General features: G+C 36.3%; 1 protein-coding gene across 1 annotated transcript; it reads right to left on the bottom strand.

The window, feature by feature from the left end:
• Positions 1-1140: 1140 nt before the first annotated feature.
• Positions 1141-1650, bottom strand: LOC145665349 (uncharacterized). Its single transcript, XM_081732646.1, has one exon. It carries the CDS (start codon positions 1648-1650, stop codon positions 1141-1143), a length of 510 nt encoding a protein of 169 aa, XP_081588772.1.
• Between the last annotated feature and the right edge of the window lie 18425 nt (positions 1651-20075).

The raw sequence follows: 20075 nt of genomic DNA, 5'->3' as shown, positions 1-20075 counted from the left end.
TTAAGTTGTTTCTTTCTTTCCCTCTCTCTCTCTACGATAGCTGACAGGTTCAGATGGGGGAATACCGGGTTCTTTAACCCTACGTGCACCAAGGGTTTGCGCGTAACATCGTGCACCAAGGGAGGGTTAAAAATGTCCACCACATAAATTATAATTATCTGTCCCAGAAAATGTAATTTGCTACTGTATTTGTACTAAACGTAAACTAAGACAACTAAAGGCCACGAACAGAACAATTATTATGTATGTTAACATTTTTATTTGTTATTCTCACACTATATTTGAAAGCAAAGAAATGCTATTAGCATATTTTCCTAATTACAAGAATAAGGATATGGTAGTACAAACGTAAGTTATTTTCATTGGTGAAAGGTACAGAGTAAACATTATTTTATTATATTATCTGCCAAAAGTCATTTGTCGGTTACTCTGAATCAATAATATTGCATTTACAAGCGAGGCATACGTTGGTTTTTTCCCTATGGTTTCCACAAACAAAAGTTTCACATTTTGCGCATACAATTGTTGTTTTTGCAAGTTTCTTCAATTGAATGTTTTTCGATTTGGCTTCTTTGCAACAAAGAACATATCTTCCTCTTTCTGTTTTGGTTCTTTCACTTCCCTAACACTTTTCGTGACTATATGTCCCAAAACATTTTCTATTGCTGTGACAATGTGATTCTGGAGACCAATTGGATCTTTAGCTCTTTCCTCCACATTTTGTTTGAGAAGTGCCATGCCGAGTTGTTGGAGAAAACTATACCGTTTTTTAGATCTTTTTTAAGACACTCTGGATTATTTAACACGTAAAGAGTATATGAATTGATATAAATTATATCCAACAACGAAAAAACACAGACAATGGCCATCTTCGAGTGTTCCTTTTGATGGTATACTTCCTGGCCATTTGGTCAATGGAGTCGACTCCGCCTTTGGTCGAGTTATAAAACAGTATAATATCGGACTTATTTTTATTACTTTCATCGCATTTTGTATCCGCATGCTGTGTCGAGAGCATGACTAGTACTTTCTTTGGTTTTTCCCGAACAATGTACGACACAAGTGTGATTGGTAGATTACCAGTAGCAGGATCCCTAAACCCAAATATGTTAGAGTGTAAGTCTCTGCCTTTAGTGGACTTCAGTTCTGGAATGTGCTTCCTATTGCACTTCGTGTTCCAACTACAGTAAGATTATAGTCCCTGTACAATTCTTCGACAAGCTCTACAGATGTATAATACCTGTCGGTTGTCACATTGCGTCCTGTGTTTACAATAGGAGCAACAAGTCGTTTCACTATTTCTTTAGGGCCTCTTGATTGTTGGGTAGATCCTTCTACCTTGCCGGCATAAACTTCCATATTGAGGGCATAACGCTGTTGACAGTCTGCTAACATTCTTATCAATATTACATACCTTTTAGACTTATCTTTCATGAACACCTTGAACGGGCATCTTCCCCTGAAAGACGAAAGCATTTCATCGACAACAGTGTTTTCGCCAGCTTTGTAGTGCTTGGTAAACGTTTCATTTGTAAGTTGGAATATTTCACGTAAAGCAGCAAATTTGTCTGTAGCTCTTCTTTCAAACCTTGTACTTTTATCATCAAATCTGAGAACACTAAGAAGTGAAGTGAATCGATTTCGACTCATGCTTGCTATATATGATGACCTACCATTTTCTTTTGATCATAAATCATGATAGTTCAAATTGTTTTCGTTATTTACACCCATCAAAATCAAAATTCCAATCAAAGCTAGCATTTCAGTCTCATTGGTTTCAGCAACATTTCTTCTTTGCGCCTCTTCATTAGTGTATTTAACAATTAGTGACAAAATGTGTTTCGTAAAAAACTTAAAAAATGACTCGGTTATAATGCTTACCTTTCCTGATGGTCGCAAGCCTGATTTTTCACGAATAATATTCTGTTGCGTTCTGCGTGTAGGACGGGGAGCTTCTTTAGTATACACTCGGCCACTTTTAGCAATATATGCCATGCCCGATGAAGGGAACTTCCCTCTTCATCGTCACTACAGCCATCACTATTATTCATTTCTTCGAATTCTTGATCATAATTCGCATTCGCATTCCGATAGTAACATCGCTGAAGCGATCTTAATTTTCACTTAGAATTTCATCAACGCCAGATACAGAGTCACTGTTATCTGTGTTCATTGCCACTTCGCGCTCAATGTCACTATCGGAAACAAAATATGCCATATTTGCTTTCAAAAGAAAGCAAAAACGTGTGCTATTTACTTCACTCACAGTTTCAACCGAAGGATAGTGATCCTCAACTGTTTGTCAGAAATACGTGGTACTAGATCTAGTGCGGAGGCGTGGTTTCGAAGCTGCGATTGGCACACCACCTTTGGTGAATGACACTTTGTATCAGCTGTGCCCGCAGCAACGCCTAGTGTCAGAATTTTAAACTTTAACTTGATATAACTTCTTGTACATTATGGTGACACGCTGCACCAAGGGTTGGTACTTTAATGAAAACCTTTTTTAAAAATAGGTTAATTTTCAGAAATTAAAAAACACTGAAAAGCAGAAAGTACAATTTACATTATTTTTTACACAAAACCTGAGTTATGGTGTGATACTAACGAAATATCCATAAAAATTGTTAATTTTGGAAAGGGTGGACATTTTTAACCCCCCTTGGTGCACGTAAGGTTAATGGGAACCCCTGCCTCCTATTTGAGCTGAATGAGCATATGAATTAAACGCATCTGAGCTGTTGGTGAAGGGCAACTGTCGCGCCTTCGTTGTAGTGTTGGAAGGTTGATAATGATGGAGAATAATGGTGATTTTCAATGTTGATGTTAACGAGAAGTCACTGGTGATTGGCCGTTGATCTTGTTCTTTGCTGGTTCTTGATTGGCTGGCATTTATTCAATGGTGTTCACTGGAGTGGCCCTTATAAGAGTGTAGTCCTAGATAGGTATTCCTGTTAATCTTGAATTTCTTCTAATATTTCGCAAAAAATGATGGGTTTGTCAAAAAACTCATGATCTGCCTTGATACAATGATAACGTCTATGAAGAGCTGGAAGGAGTCGCTGAAGTTGCAGGTCATTAAACAAGGTGAGTAGATCACGCCAACTTGATGCTGGTTCTCCTATGGTAGATGATGATGGTGATGTGATATTAGGTTGTAATGATGTGGAAAAAGTACTGTTTTTGCTGCATAGGTAGGTTGGAAAGTCTTCTTGGATGTGGATACATGTGGAACGTCCGATGAAAGAGGTGGAAAATTCTGTGGTTGAGGTAACTTCTGAAGAGTAGAACGTCTTGATAGTATTCGATGTATCATTGGGCATTTGGTGTCGTTCGCGGGGTGACCGCCACCGCAATTAGGGCACTTCACTGTATTGTTTGGTGGTTTTCTCGAACATTCTTGCGTAAGATGACCTCCGGTGCACTTGACACAACGAGGGTTGGCATAACAGGATGACTGAGTATGTCCAAGACGTTGGCATCGATAGCACGGGACGTAAGTTCTTGCTTTACATAATTCAACTTTTATCTTGTAAAACTCACGATATTGTAGGTCAAAGATACTATTAACTGTAGGTGTCTTTTGTAATGTTACTAGGAAGAGGGGTAGAGGCCCTCCTCCTCCTCGACGATCAATTGCTGGACAGAGATGGTGGGATAAACACGATTCTCTAAATCTTGCTTGATATTAGCCAATAAGGTGTCTATTGGTAACTGTCTAATGACTACTTTAAGCACTTCATCTTTTTAGTTAATCTAAAGCATATTGTAATTTGAAGTCTTTGCAGAATTTGATCAAAACGGTATAATCTTCTTGGTTATTACACTGAAATTTTCTTCTATCTGGGTGAATTACACAGTGCGGGGTATCTTTGCAAACAGTAATGGCACCATGGGTTAGTTTGTATCTTTTTTCACTGGGGTAATCGTAAATTGTGAGACATTTAATAGTACGTTCAAATCCAGGCGTACGCTTGGTCCGTTTGTTATCTGAGGTAGAAATACTTGCGGCTGTGGAAGCATCCATCGGCACATTATCTTCAGTGGTCAATGTCTTAGGAACGGCATCTGAGAATTGAAGTTGTGAATCAGTGCTGTCAGTAGGGACGGGTGGAGCAAATCTGTTAGCGACGGATACTGGATTAGGTGATTTAGTGCGTGATTTAACAGTATGTTTTGGAAGCTTAAATGGTGGTTCGTCTTCTCCTCCTGGTGTTGAAGAGTCATCTGAAGTGTGCTCATGTAAAGAACCGGAATTAGGTGCAGATAAATGTAGTTGATCTTGAGTAATTGGAGAATGGGCGTCTGGTTTTGTTTTCGAAGTCGATGGAAGACCGAAGGCCAGTTTGTGGTCATGTCGTGAATGAGGACCTCCAAACCAGGGGCAGATGTTATTTAATTTAGCCGTTACATTAGTATCCATCAACAATGGATCGACAGGAATAGAGTATGTTTCGTCGAGTTCGTAACTATTTTCCTCTACTACTGTAATTATCTTCGTAAATGTCTTTAAAGCCATGAGCGCAATTAAAACGTGACTGCTCTCAAGGAACTCAGCTTTTATTATCTCTCTCTCCCTGAACGCAACAGCCCTTATTGTGCCAAGGCGTAGAAGAGAACTTGTAGTACTCACGACTTTGGGGCGGTGAGTGGTTAGAACATCGGATCCCTTTGTTGTTAGTCCTAACTTTCTAGATGCATGCTGTTATTCCCGGTAGAATATACAAGCAAATAGACTTTTGTGCTACAATTAAAGTAAATAATTATACTCATTCCCTCAATGTGATACTTGTGGTTGCTTAACCGTATACAGGCTGTGATCCATGGGAGAATCGTTGATAATAATAATAAATAACAGAAACTCGACAAATATTCTTGTAAATAATAGGAAAAAGTTTGCGTCACACTGTTCACTTTGCTGGACACACCAGTGTGCCGCGTTATACCGACTGTGGCACACTGGAATATAGGGTATGGCTTTTTAATTTTTTCCAACTATTTCAACTGCTTCAATTGGAATGGATCTATAATAATAAAAGAGTGAATTAGACTTCTTACTCTTCGATTTAGAAATAAAGTTCGCGAGAATTTCATAAAAAATAATATACTCACAATTTTATATAGTAGTTTGTTTTATTCGAAATTACATACTTCCTGCAACTGTTTTTTGATTGAAATTATTTGAAATGAAATCTTTAAGTTTTACATCCCCCGTCTATGCCAGCTAGGCTAAGGGAGACAGTGATGATGAGGAATGAATGAAATGGTCGAACGAAGAAAGTGGGATAAAACGGGAGAACCTCGAGAAAACCCACGCGCACGGTGTTCCTCCAGCACGAGGTTCACTTGGCGCGAGCATAGATCGAACCAAGGACTCCATGCACCAGCGGTGAACACTCTACCACTGAAACACCGCAGCCTCTGAAATTATTTAAAGGAGAAAGGGTCTACTTTATGAAAACTTGATGACGAACACATTTGTTAAAAAATACCAGCTTTTTGTGAAATATTGCTTATAGACAGGGGCGGATGAAGGCCTTTGGGGACGTAGAGCCGAATATTTTAATGGGTTCCTATGTTAAGAATAGTTCCAGCTCATAAATTTTCTTTGCTGCCTTCCACAACCTTATAGGCTTATAGAACTACCGAGAACTATGCTATAATATTTTAATGTGCTCGAAGTTTACAATAATTAGTTTAGTTACATTCATTATTAACAGCTAAATGCTGCTGATGGAAATGGCTTATAGACTTAAATGTAGCGATACCGCGAGCGTAACGAGCGCAAAAAAATTTAGAATCGGTTTGAAGTCTATAATATAATAAGTTAATTGCTATATTTTAGTATTAAACGGAGGGATTTTAATCGCCCCCCTCAGCTTGGAACCACGGAGCCTGGGCTCCATTGGCTCAGCCCTTAATCCGCTAATTCTTATAGATTATAAATTAAAGGGGTCGGGCCGAGTCTGTTCTAAAAATTCCGGCCCGTGCAGACCTCTAGCCCCTGTGTATATGGTATCTTTGGAAATACAGTAGAGTTTCGCCTATCCGACATAAAACAGGCAGGCAGAACGTCGGATAACATGGATGTGTTAAGAAAAGACCTATTAAAAGGCAAACTATGATATAATGTTACTTATTACGCATCCAATAACCATGTTTTGTAAGAAATAAATATAATGCTTTGACACAGGGACGTATCCAGCGTGACGGCCTGGAAGCTGTTACTTTCCAAAACTCACATACTTTTTAATGAACCTGCTTTTTCCCTTTTGAGGTTCTTTTATATCAGATTACTTTGAGTCAGTGTCCAAACTGTGAGCAATGCGTTGTTGTTATAATTCTAACAAGTGATACTTCCCAAGTGTAACACTCCGATTTTGATAAAATTTGGCAGGTACATACTACACAAAATAAACGAATAAGTGTTTTTTTTTATTTTTTGCGAAAAAAGGTTTTAGGGTGCAAAAGAACCTACCCAAACTTTTGAAAGTTGAAGCCCTAAAAGCAAAAAAAGTGGACCAAAATGAAAGAAAATAATCAACAGATATTGCAGACGTAAAAAGAAGGAATACGTGTTTTGTATTTTCCTGAAGAAAACGGTTTGGTGGGGCACAGACCCCTCCATACCTTTCATCATGAAATATCAAAAGTGCTAGTAACAACATGTCAGATGTGTGTAAAAGACATGAAGAATTGCAGTGACAGTTTGTGAATGAGCAATAGGCAAAAAATATACGAATACGGTATTTTTTGTTTTCTGCGGAAAATGGTTTTAGAGGGCAAAAGCCTCAAACAAAAACTTTCAAAGTTGACGCCCGAAAGGCAAGAAGAAGTGAACCAAAGTGAATGAAATTGTGCATAGATATTGTAGACGAAAAATGAGGGAATACGGGTTTCGTACTTTCCTGGAAAAACCGGTTAGGTGGGGCACAGACTCCACCAAAATTTTGATCATGAAATATCAAAAGTGCTAATAAGAGTATGTCAGAAGCGCCTAAATTTACATGAAAGAACTGTAACAAAACTTTCTGTAAGGGCAATGGGCAAAAAATAAAAAATAAGTATTTTTATTTTCTGCGGAAAAACGATTTTAGGGGGCAAAAGTCCCATGCAGAATTTTGGAATTTGGAAAAATATATATTTAGCATGGTAAAATCCTAAAGAAGATAAAATTCAATAAATTTCTATAGCTTTCCTTTTTAATAACGGGAAAGTTTTTCATGTCATCACGATAAATCACGTTTGATACTAAGATTTCTATATATAGGTACAGGTATATTTATCATGCTTTATTGAAGACAAATTTGTTTCTTTTTCGAGAAAAGAAAATGAGATAAGAAGCTATGCAACAACATAAACTGAAAGCAATCGCTATTACTAATAGTACACTAATTCTAAATTAATACGTAATGAGGAAACAAAACGTTATTTCGGTTTTATTGTTTCGGTTCGTATTAACATAAAAAATATTCACTTCTATAATGTTTTGTAAAAAAAAGATTGGATGTGATGGAATGGGATTTGATCTGATGTCAAAACCATATAAGAATTACCTGTCCACCAGTCTACCCACTTGACCACACAGCCTATCTTTTGTTGCCAGTCTTTTTCTTAACAAATGAATGCACGTGGCTATAGAGCATGTCACTTTCAAACTTAAGACAACAGTTTTTCTCTTTGTTTCTATCTTTCTGTACAACATCTTGGTTACAGAAGCTAATTTATATTTGGCAGACAATTTACACCCTTGATTTACGCCAATAATGCAATATTTTACTTCACTTTGCAGTTCCTGGATTCAACTCTCTCCCTACTAATCCTGTTATTCCCTCTGCAATCGTGCTCTGCTACTGCAAAAAATCCCTCGAGAAACATTAATGCCAGTATACACAAAACCGAACATAATTTTGCTTTTTGCTTATATTTTTATTATTTTATTGTTTTTTTAAAAAAAGTCTCCTTAGATGGATTGCTTTCTATTGTCCCCACTTACTAATAACTGACATTTACCCATAAATATAAGGAAAATGGAATAATTGCGAAAAAGCGTGAGTTACAGTATATTCGCACTTTTTCTTCTTTTTTGCGCATGAAGGTACAACATATATTTTTTCGGGGTCTGAAAGTCATGGCAACATTGTCAAAAAGAAATAAAACATAAAACAGACTTGTTTTTTGCGCAGTTTTCTCACTGAGTTCTCCTTTGCCAGAGTACACAATTTTCCTTTCTTTTGCGTCTCTTCCGATTCTGTCGTTCTTCGGCTGCTTCGATTATGTCGTTTCGGAATAGAAAAAACAAATATATCTCCGTAACAGTGTGTCCACTGCAACCGACTCTTGAACAACGACGTTACACACACCCCGTGTCGGCTCCTCGTATCAGGGCTTGTTTCACTGGCCACACACACAGTGGGGCTCTCTACCGCAAGCTGTGTAACTTTGCTGTGGAAGAGTCGGTTGAAGTGGAACACTGTTACGGAGATATATTTGGTGTTCCTCTTCCGAAATGGACACAATCCAAGCAGCCGAAGAACGACGCAAGCGGAAGGGGCGCAAAAGAAATGAAAATTGTGAACTTTAGCAAAGGATTGTATGAAGGGGCCCTCACGGTGAGGGACCTAAAGTGATGGAAAAACTGAGCGAAAACACGTTTGTTTTCAGTTTTATTTTTTGACAATGTTGCCATCACTTTCAGGCCCCGAAAAAAATATATGTTGTACCTAAGGGTATACAAAATTTTTTAACCAAAAAATCAGAAATGTGTGCACCCACAAGTTGTTTCTACATTTTTTAAAAATTGTTTGAACACGCAAAAAATATAAAGAAAATACGCATCGATGGTTTTGAAAAGAATTGCTCATTTACATCTAGATAGTATCTACAATCTGTGAAAGTTTCAAAATGTTTCGACCATCCCAATTAAAATTTAAACATATTCAATTTTGAGCTTGTATGATACGATAATTCGGTAAGTGGAGGGGGTAGGGAGTCGATTCTTTTAGATAGTTTTAGGTCAAGGGTAACCTTTTGGTCAATAGTGACCCAATTTGTATCAAGGGTCCATTTCATTATTCTAGTAGGAAAGACCATTTACATACAATTTTGTGGTAGGAGGTAACTAATAATCCAATTGAACTTACCCTCTACGGTTCTTTGGCAGTCTTGGCTGAAGTGGAAGCTCAAGGACCAGTGAGAAGTAGATGTATCATTAACACACAAGACAAGAGTACGGAAGAAAAAATATACAATACATTTTCTGATGTCATTATCTTGCTCTTTCTTAAGAAACCAATCATTGCGAACCATCTCGTCAAAATGTCTGCATTTCGGGTCCTTCTGACTGGATAATTGAGAAGCATTCCTTCCTGTTAAATATAAAGATACATTGCAAAATGTTAAAGCGTAATGTTTGTCTGAAAAGTAGATGGAGTTGAGCTGCATTCACAAAAAGGGCTAATATACTGTAAGTATTTCCACTTTTTGGAAGAAATTTTGGTAGAAATTTTAACTCTCCTGTAGGATGAAGGTTTATCTCAGTAGGAACCCTTCATTGCAGTTTTATTGCAGTTTCAAAACAAACTTCTTATTTTGTGTTTTTCCCATAGCCTAGAATGTTAAATTCACATTATATATTCCCTCCTATGTTTGCTGATTGTTAAACTAATATGCTTTCATGTATTAACTTACGTAGTAGTTAACATGCCTAAGTTTCATTTGATTATCTGCTAGTAACATAGTATAAAGGAAATAAGCCTCATGCCTTTTTTCTGAAATACTGGCCTCACTAACATTTATTAACTACTTATTCTATATAGAAAGGGAATAGTGTACTAGAAATTTTCCATCGCTCTTGAACATGTCGCAACCACATTTTTCTTATTTCTCTTTCAATCTTACTCTTCTCATTGACTCATATGTATGTATCTTTTAGTCTTAAATAAAAAAACTTTATATAATGTATTCTTTCTTTTCTTCCTTTTTTATTCATGTATTCTTGCTTTGAGTATGTTAAAAAAAATGAACATACTGATTATCCTAAGTAGCAAGGGAAATATGTTATTTCTCTTTGTTTTTTAATCTGAGATAATACTCATATTTAATGTTCTTAAAATCATACGATTAAATAGGTTCATATCCAATAGTCGAAATACTATGTACTATGTTGATCGAACGTTAGAAACTAGTATGCAGGTCTACTAGTCACATCATTTTGCGCTTACGTCATCATCCATTTTTTTAAATGACTTATTTTATAATATGTTATATTTAATAGCATGTATGAATCTCTCTTTTCTTCCTTTCCCTTTATTATTCATTTATTCAAAATTCTTAATTCATGCAATAATCATATACTGCTTTCTATACTGTTCCTCATACTCTGAAGTGCTTATTAAGATTTATCACTCATCGTTTTCCTTCTTTAAATATAGTCTTAATCATGCCTATTATTCACATCTGGACGACATTCGGGGGTAAAAACCACACTTCGCAGGGCAGAACAAGGAACTCGATCAATTTGAATGACATTTTCTTAAATGAAAATATAAAACCGGAAATCGTATTTTTCCAACGGTTTGAATAGAGGGATAAAGGAGGGATTAAATCTTAATCTTCCGACATAGAATCAAAATCAGAAAGCATTTACTGGTTATATTTTATCGGTTTTCCTCTATAGAGAGAATACTGAAACCGGAAGTAGTGGTAAACTTCTATCACTTTCAGTCTTAATTTGTACTACAGCCTTAAATGTTGAAGCCGGAAATGGTTGATTTGAACTACTTTCTGCTTGAACACAAAAGTAACGGAGGAAATGGAATTTAATATTGAGGAGCTGAATCGATTTCAGAAAAGCGCTCTTCGAAATCACATATCGCTTTCAACCTAATACCTATCGTCAAGTGGGCGATTAGAGAGACTGACAGAACCGTTCTTAAGACTTCTGATACTTACGCAAGCATAGTTTGAAGCATCATGTACATCTACATCTAATACCTTAATTCGTTTAAAACCTTAATCAAATATTTAAAAGATTTTATACTGCATCACGCAGATTGTGTATACCTAAGAATTGCGGATAACTAATCTAAAAAAAATCAACAAAGTTTTACTCTTAAAAATCCGGCGAGGCAAAATTTAACAAAAATATGTATTACATACAGATTTTCTGTATGAGGCTACGTACACGTTTGTTGCTTAGCCACGACTAATTTCTACAACCGCAAATAGACAAAAAATTGTATCTCCTCCGTCAACACAACACAATATGTTCAGAATACAAAAAATCATGGTTATGTCTAAAAGTAACCAAGAAATTTCTGCCACTTTTCGTGGAGGTATGTGGTCAATTGGTCGTCACAATGTGAGCTGAATACCAATGGAGATAAGCAAAGGCAGTTCTTGGTGTAGGTATGTCCAGCCTATTACCCGGTTATGGCAGTTAAGTTGAATCTGGTACAATCTGAACTTGATTAAGGACAAAGTGAACATGGGACCTCCACAGACCGTCATAAGGGCGTGTATGCTGTACGAGTTTAAAAGGGGTCAAATGCCACCGCCGCGGTGCGGAAGATATGCTTGGCCTTTGGTGCGGGTGTTGTGACTACGCGGACAGTGCAGCGGTGGATTAACAAATTTGAGAACTGTGACAAAACACTCGAAGATACACCACGTGCCTGAAGACCAACACATTTGCAAATGAAGATCTTGAGGCAGCAATTGAGGCGAACAATGGCCAGACGTGTGAGGAGCATGGACTACAATTCAGCGTGAGTGGAGAAACCACTTGGTAGCACCTCCATCAGCTTGGATGGATGGGAAGCTCACGCCATGGATGGGAAGCACTATTGTATCCGCCGTACTCCCCAGACATTGCACCGTCCCCTTATCACTTTTCCAATCCTTGCACAATCACTTTAGATGACATCAGTTCAAATTCCTGGTAGAGGTGCAAAATGCACTCGAAACCTTCTTCGCTTCACGGCCTACCATGTTCTACCGCGATGGAATCCATGGCCTTCCAGAACATTGGCAGAAGGTCGTCTATGATAATGGAGACTATTTTTAATCTTCAGGTACGTCTTAGGTGACATATCGATGTTCGAATATGGTGGATGGAAAACGATAGAACATTCTTGGTCACCTCTATATTTTCATAAATATTTTCTCGTTATGTACGTACATTACACAATCGAGAAGATGCACCACAATAAGTATTTTCTACAATTACTGTTCTCCTGTTGTGGCAGAAGCAGTGATAGGAAAGTACCCTCGAGCCAAAATCTACAGAGTTTCCTTCTAAATGCGCTCGAATTTTTCTCTCCCTGTAGTGCCCAAATCTTACATAACTTGCAATACCGAGAAAGCTCATTAGATTAATTAAGATATGTTTAAATGAATCGCAAAGTAAAGTCCGGGTAGGGAAATTTTTGTCCACGAGCTTTCACGTCGAAAATGGCCTAAAACAAGGAGACGCGTTGTCGCCGTTATTATTTAACTTCGTTCTAGAATACGCTATAAGGAAAATCAAAGATAGCAACCACGGCCTACAGTTGAACGGTATTCACCAGGTTATGGCATATGCTGATGATGTAAATTTAATAGAGGATGATAGGAGAATAATAGAAGAAATGCAGAGATCTTATTAAACGCTTGCAGGAACATGGGTTTAGAACTAAATGCAGAGAAAACTAAATACATGGAAGTGCGTCGGGACCGGAACACAACAAATTATGGATGCGTTAAAATATTAGATAATACTTTTGATAAAGTGGATAGTTTCAAATATCTAGGGTCAGTATTAACATAGGAAAATCATATTTACGGAGAAATTGAATGTCGACTAAAACCAGGGAATTCGTGTTACTATTCAGTTCAAATTATCTAGTCGTCGCGAATTCTGTCGAGGAATCTGAAGCTTAAATATATATAAAACGATAATCATGCCTGTTGTTCTGTGTGGCTGCGAAACATGGTCACTTACTCTGAGGGAAGAACATAGACTGAAAGTATTTGAGAACATGATCCTGAGACGAATATTCGGACCCAAGAGGAACGGGAATGGAGAATGGCGGAAACTGCATAACGAGGAACTACATAATTTACATGGTTTATCCAACATTTTTAGGGTCGTCAAGTCTAGGAGGTTTAGGTGGGCGGGTCATGTAGCTAGAATGGAAGAAAGTAGAAATGATTTCAAAGTCTTGATTGGAAGACCAATCGGAAAACGTCCATTAGGAAGACCTTGGCGCAGATGGGAGGACAATATTAAGATGGATCCCGCAGAGATTGGAATACAAAGTAGAAACTGGATGCAGTTAGCTAAGGATAGAAGTCAGTGGAGAGCTTTAGTGAATGCGGCATTGAACCTCCGGGTTCCATATGCCATAGAGTTAGTTAGTTAGTGATGCACAAATATTTAACAATCAAAATAATGTGCAACACTTACTAGGGAAGGTCGTGGGGTGTTGCACTACTTTAAAATTCTACAAAATTTTCCATTAACTTACCACTAACATTCCCTTTGGAAGAGGTATCGGCTTTTTCGTCACTTTGTGCTTTGTTTTTACCATTCATATTTTTTTCCCCTTGGAACTTGATCAACAGTTCGACAAAGTCGTGGGTTTCTTGAGGATCTATGTTGTATTTGTTTACTAAATTATTTGCCACTATCCAGGGATCAGTGTCCAATTTGAAAACAGTTCTCAGAATTTTATTTTCTTCGTCGTTAGTGAAAATATATGTTGTAATTTCTTCCTGCAAATATATATCACCAATCTATTTGTCCAAAAAAGTATTATACAAATACAAATACATAACAAACAACGGAACGTTATTAGCTATCTACTCATCTACTCGTATAAGTAGTGACAAACTACTTTAAAACTTATGTGCCTTTCAATTATAATTTGAGGGGCATTACACATACTTTGTGCAAATTTAGTGCGGATAGTGTATGCATGAACAAGGCTTCATTTTGGTATAACCATTATATGTGTATCGCTTCAGGTTCAAAAGTTCTACTATCCCAATCTCCGATTTGCATTGTATATTGGACACCTTATAGATATAAATTGAAGTACTTTATATATGCAATGTACAATCGATTCTAATAGTGTAGGGGCATTTGTAAATACAACGAAATTCGAGGGATTTTGAATGAAGCCGTATATGTTTGGTGACGATGGATCGGTAATAAATTACTGAATTGTGTACTACTGGGTGTTTTGTCTGAAAGTGTGGCCGAGCTGGTGTGTGAAGTCATACTTCTAAGATGGCCTCCAACGCAAACATCGATGTCTTTATAGCACTATACAGGCTAAAGTTCTCAACCGATTTTCATGGGAGATGGCTCATTTTACTTCCTCTGCCTGTTGCATGTACCTTTTGCATAGATATTTGCCAAATAAATAATTTCACTAAGTCAAAAATTAAGAAAATTATTTACAAAACAGTAAAATTAAATCCCTTCTTCTAACTTCAATGGACATACTCACTAAACTAGTGATTGAGTTTCAATAAGTACCTCACTTTTTCCATGGCTATTATTTATAGCTATGGCATAGGCATTTGCCAATAGATAATTTTATTTACTTAGAAATATAATAAAACGTCTGCAAAATTCATATAAAATTGAGTCTTTTTTGAAATATATGCAGAAAAATATCGACATCCAAAATGGTGTGATGCATAAAATGTTAACAAATCATTATGCCAATAAATACGTGAAATTAAACAAAGGATTCCGATTATTGGGTAATTTACACTTCTACTGTAGTGCACCATTTCCTTCTTGCCGTTAAAAAAGATACAATCCTAATTGAATAAAAATGAAAATTAGTAACCATGTTGGGTTGTAAAAGCAAAACAAAAATCACTTCAAATACACAAACACTTTATACTATTATAGAGTTGTACAGAAAGGAAACTAATAATACAAATTCGACCTATGAGTCATTATGTGGAACCGACAGTTGAATTTGATCGTCATTGTCACTGTTGTCACAATGCTCTTCCTCTGCTCCACATTTGCATATTTCTATAGAACTAAGTGATTGAACACGGCATTTGTAATTTATACAATTGACGGCACATAGTTGTTTGACACAACCGCAACGTACCAATTTTACAATAGCTTATGAAACGCATGGTACCAGTCTCATGTTAAGAAAATACTCATTTCTCCTCCTTTCCTATCTCAACATAGATGATCAGGGAAATCCGGGTATGGAAGATTAGCCTGTTGTCTCTTCATCACTTGGAAGTGAGTTTTTAAGGAGTGTTGCTGTTAAAGAGGCATTGTTGGCGGCAAAAGTTCACTTTGAGCAACTTTTGTTCGTAAACTATCACCATCTGAGCTTACAAATATCAGAAAATAGTTTACCTTGTAAAAACACATGACAAACGAAACTTTCTATCATTTTTCATCTTCAGATGTAATACTTTCTGGGCAGCCTAATCCATCAAATGCTTCTAAAATATTTTTTTGAAATGGTTCAAAAACGATTTTAGTGTTAAAAAAGTTTGGATCAGGGTCCCCGGCAGGGTCCCAGACGGAGTCAAACTCAAAATTTTCAAATTTCAAGGGGGTTAAGTAGCAATTCACTTGAAAGCTGTTCTAAAATGAAAGAAAATGGAGCAAGTCTCGACTCTCTACCACAACCCTGTGCAAAACAGTGGCGGGTCAAAATGTAAATAAAAACTTAATTGAAAATCTATGGCCACCTTGAATCCACGGTGGCCACTTAAAACCTAGGTCATTCAGAACAGTACAAATCTATATCTCTATTTTTCTCTATTATGTATTTAGAAACAATAGGAAGACTAAAAAACAATTGAATTTCAATTCACTTCAACTTTGTTTCATTTCGTCACAACGCATTTTCTTTTCCTAATGCACGTTCGTCCTGGGACTCTCGATATCATTCACATGATTATAACGAATACGCGATAAACATACAATTCTGACTCCTTATTCATACTGCTAAACAAAAGTTGAATACCTTCGGGAATTTTTCTAACTTTATCATACGTAGTTTATACATAAAGGACTTTTACTGCACTAGTCAGGTTGGGGGCTCTATTGTAACGTATCATTTATGGTTCATTTGTATGCCATTCATAGGTTTGATCGCAATATTTTAATCAAAACCAAACATACAAAAAAAACATTCAATTCCAAGATTGGTGAGCAGTACCAAACCATGAGTAAATCATATAATACTTTTTTTTTCGCTGGCAGCCATGTTGGTTTACACATGATACTTTTTGATATTTTGTAGATATCTACTATTAACCATAAACGTAAATACCACATTTTGCTTCTCCAACACCAGTGGTTTGAGCTGGACATGTGCTCGATACAAAATGCGACATTTTGAACTCAACATGTCACGTTTTCGAACATTTCGCTTCTTTTCGACACCTACTGTTCAACACTCATGAAAAATTTGGTTTTCCTAACTTCAGCAGTTTGTATGTATATCCTTTCGATGTAAGTTTTAAGCGGACATCTTGGATTCAATGTGGCCATAGATTTTCAATTAACCTTTTGTTTCCATTTTGTCCTGACGCCATTTTGCACAGGGTTGTACAAAGTGGAGATTTGCTCCGTCTTCTTTTGTTTAACAACAGCTTTCAAACGATATACTACTTAAGCCCTCTTGCCATTTGAAACATTCAGCTGGACCCCGCCTAGGACCCCATTGAGGCCCTGGGACAAAACGTTTTAACTTAAATAATTGTACTTTGAAACTAATGTCACACTTCCGTTCCTATTTTCACATTTTTCTCTCCATTTCCCATTTGTAGGGTTGGCCATGAAATTTTCAATTGAGTTTTCGTTTACTTTTTGATCCGCCGCCGTTTTTCATAGGGGTGTGGTAGAGAGTCGAGACTTGCTTCGTTTTCTTTCATTTTACAACAGCTTTCAAACAATGTGCTACTTAACCCTCTTTGTCATTTGAAAAGTTTGGTTTGGACCCCATCTGTAACCCTGCGGAGGACTCTGGAGCAAAGTGGTTTACCGCAAAAAATGTGTCTTTGAAAACGTTGTGATATGTGTTCGCCGAATTTTCCATCTACCCAGCCGTTTCCGAACTCGGTTCAAACTATTCTGCCAGGTAAGGTTTTTGTAGCTTTTACATTGCAACACACAATATCCCGCCAGGGGGCAAGTGTAACTTCGGGATTCGTCTAGTTATAACATATCAAATGCAAACACAATTGTCTTGTTCGGATCTAAGCGGAGCAACTTCGTAACACGCACTTGTGAGAATTATACTCCTACTAAATTTCCTATACCGATAGTTTTTGCAAATAAGGATATTAAGAAATCCTTTAAAAAGTATTTTAACATAATTTTGTAAATGAAATTGTAATAACTATTTTTTTAAGAAAAATTACGTATTTTAATATGTTATAAAAATACATAACGTTTACGACTTACTTTTAATAAACAAATAGTAGAGTTTTAACTTAACCAACTCCGTAAATAATGCTCTTAATATCTTGCTCCTAAAACAAAGTGTTTGATTTTAGAAATATTTTACTTTCTTAACCTTCTTTCCACTAAAATTTGAAATTTCAACTCTTAGCTTTGGATTAAAGGTAGCGACGAAGAATGCTTCAGTTTATAGAATTCTGTCAGGAGACTTCCCATTATGGGAGTGTACTAAGGATTTTGCTACTTTAATCACATCTTCAATATCGAATATACAACACCGGACGAAAGGAGTTATAATGCCTTTTTCATTTAAGCCTAGGATGTGGACCATTTAACCTTAACTATCTCCTAGTTTCAAATAATTGTAATGTGTAGAAACAAATCAGCAACTGTTACCATAAAAATCAAATACAAGTCTAATATTCACTGAAATATATATATATATATATATATATATATATATATATATATATATATATATATATATATATATATATATATATATATATATATATAAACGATTGGAAGGGACTTCGCGTAATAAAAGATAGCCCGACTTGGGGCTTAAGAGAGAAAGAAATGTTATATATTTGTATGCTATTTTCCATGTGCTTAATAAAAATATAATATTTGAGTGAACTGGTGTCTGCTTATTTCTAGAAGCACTTACTACCTGTATTGCTGTTAAAAATACCCGTTCTAAATGTATTGAAGTTGCTGGTAGCCTGTGGCAATATTCTGAGTGGATTTACAGAAGTTCTCACAACAGGATCTGCTAAATACTAAGTCAGTTGTTAGGTGGAAATGTGGGGCTGAGGCCGCGAGGGAGGTGGAAGTGTGGGATGTAATGGTCAACATTTTTTAATGCATGATGTAAGGCGCGATTCCTCTTAAATCTACAATATACGTTGAGTAGCATTTAGTTGACATCCATTTGACGACATTTCTTTTGTTTCATTATATTATGTACAATAAATAAATAAATAAATAAATAAATGTCAACGATGTGATTTCAGTACTGTTTTTTGTGCCGCATCTGTATAATATTATTCACTCTGGTCAGGGCCAGAAAACTAAGGCTGATATGGCAAACTACATTGTTTCAAGCATCCAATCCGAAATTGATCGAAAATTCGTAAAAGCATAAGACAATCAACAATTTATTTGACAGTAGTGGTGCAGTGGAGAATCATTAGTTTCTAAGTTTAAAAAAAACTCACCAAACCAAGAGTATATTATAGTGCCACTCCAGTAAAGGAGGCAGGTCTTCACCAGTCCTGTAGGATATGGTTAGCCGCATCTGCATCCGCAAGTACAGTGATGATCTATGATACACAACTACGATTCATCGGTAGCTAGACTGCGATGAATTGTCTTCCACTGGGCTACTATTGCTCGAGAGAAGTTAACTGTATTCTCACGTTTCCATGTTTTATTTCGTTCCTATTTGCTAACTTCGTAGTATATATTTGTGTCCCTTCTTTATTCTACATCATCCATAAGTTTAAGTAAATATTGTATGTCATTTAACACTAAAGGTAAAGCATTCCATGATGTGAGTGGGAATACCAAAACTATTCAATTGTAAATTTATATTTTTGCCTGCTGATGTGTTGCATGTTATATTTCAGCACGTTGATATAAATGGACAGTAGATCGATAAGTTATTTTTTTTTTTACATAATTATTCGGTTTACGTCCTGTTAAATTATTTTTAATATAAGACGGGGGGCGGAAGGGGGTCAACTTTTAAATATTATACGAGAACCTCCATTTTTAATAAAGGTTTGGATCAGTGTGCGAATTAGATATTCTACATTGGGGGGGGATAAATTAGGCCAACAGGACAAAGTCTGAAGGTTCAAATTTCAAAATGAGACAATAAATGCCTTACCCCCCATATATATATATATATATATATATATATATATATATATATATATATATATATATATATATATATATATATATATATATATGTGTGTGTGACATCTGTAATAAATAAGAGATTTATTAATTTAATAAATCTACCGACAATAACTATGCACACATATATATTGTCTGACATACACACACCCCACTAAACCGTTCAGAACGTGTTTAAATGGTGTACTCACTCCTGTGCCCGTAGCTCTCTAAGGTTTATTTAGTTAATAATTCGGCCCGAGCGATAGCCATGATCACAAGCATATGTTAATTTTTCCACTCATATTCAAAGCTTCCACTTTGCGTTATTACATACAGGTTGCGAAAAAAACCTACTTCAGTCTTTCGAAAACCACTAAAATTATCAGTTAAACCGGACATTAAAAAGAAAGAAAAAAAAAAAGAACATTTAGATATTAACTTATCAAATAAGAAATGGATTGTTACTGGTCCTGATTTCTGACATCAAGGTCAAATCGAAGGCCAAATATTTAAAATCTTTCAATTCAAATTTGTGCTTCTACTTCCTAAAGCTGTGCTCATCACGGCTTTTTTCTCCAAATATCGATTCCGAGATTGGGCACAGGAAGTCAACACTTAAAATTATGTTACTGTTAGGTTGCAGATGAGTTGATTCACTATGGGCTACGTTATTCAAATAAAGTAAAACATTACATTGAAGTTTTTCAGACAACATTATTAGTGT

This window comes from Thermobia domestica, chromosome 11 (genome assembly GCF_964235325.1).
Source record: "Thermobia domestica chromosome 11, izTheDome1.hap1.1, whole genome shotgun sequence".
Taxonomy (NCBI): domain Eukaryota; kingdom Metazoa; phylum Arthropoda; class Insecta; order Zygentoma; family Lepismatidae; genus Thermobia; species Thermobia domestica.
This window is presented reverse-complemented; position numbering and strand designations above follow the sequence as displayed.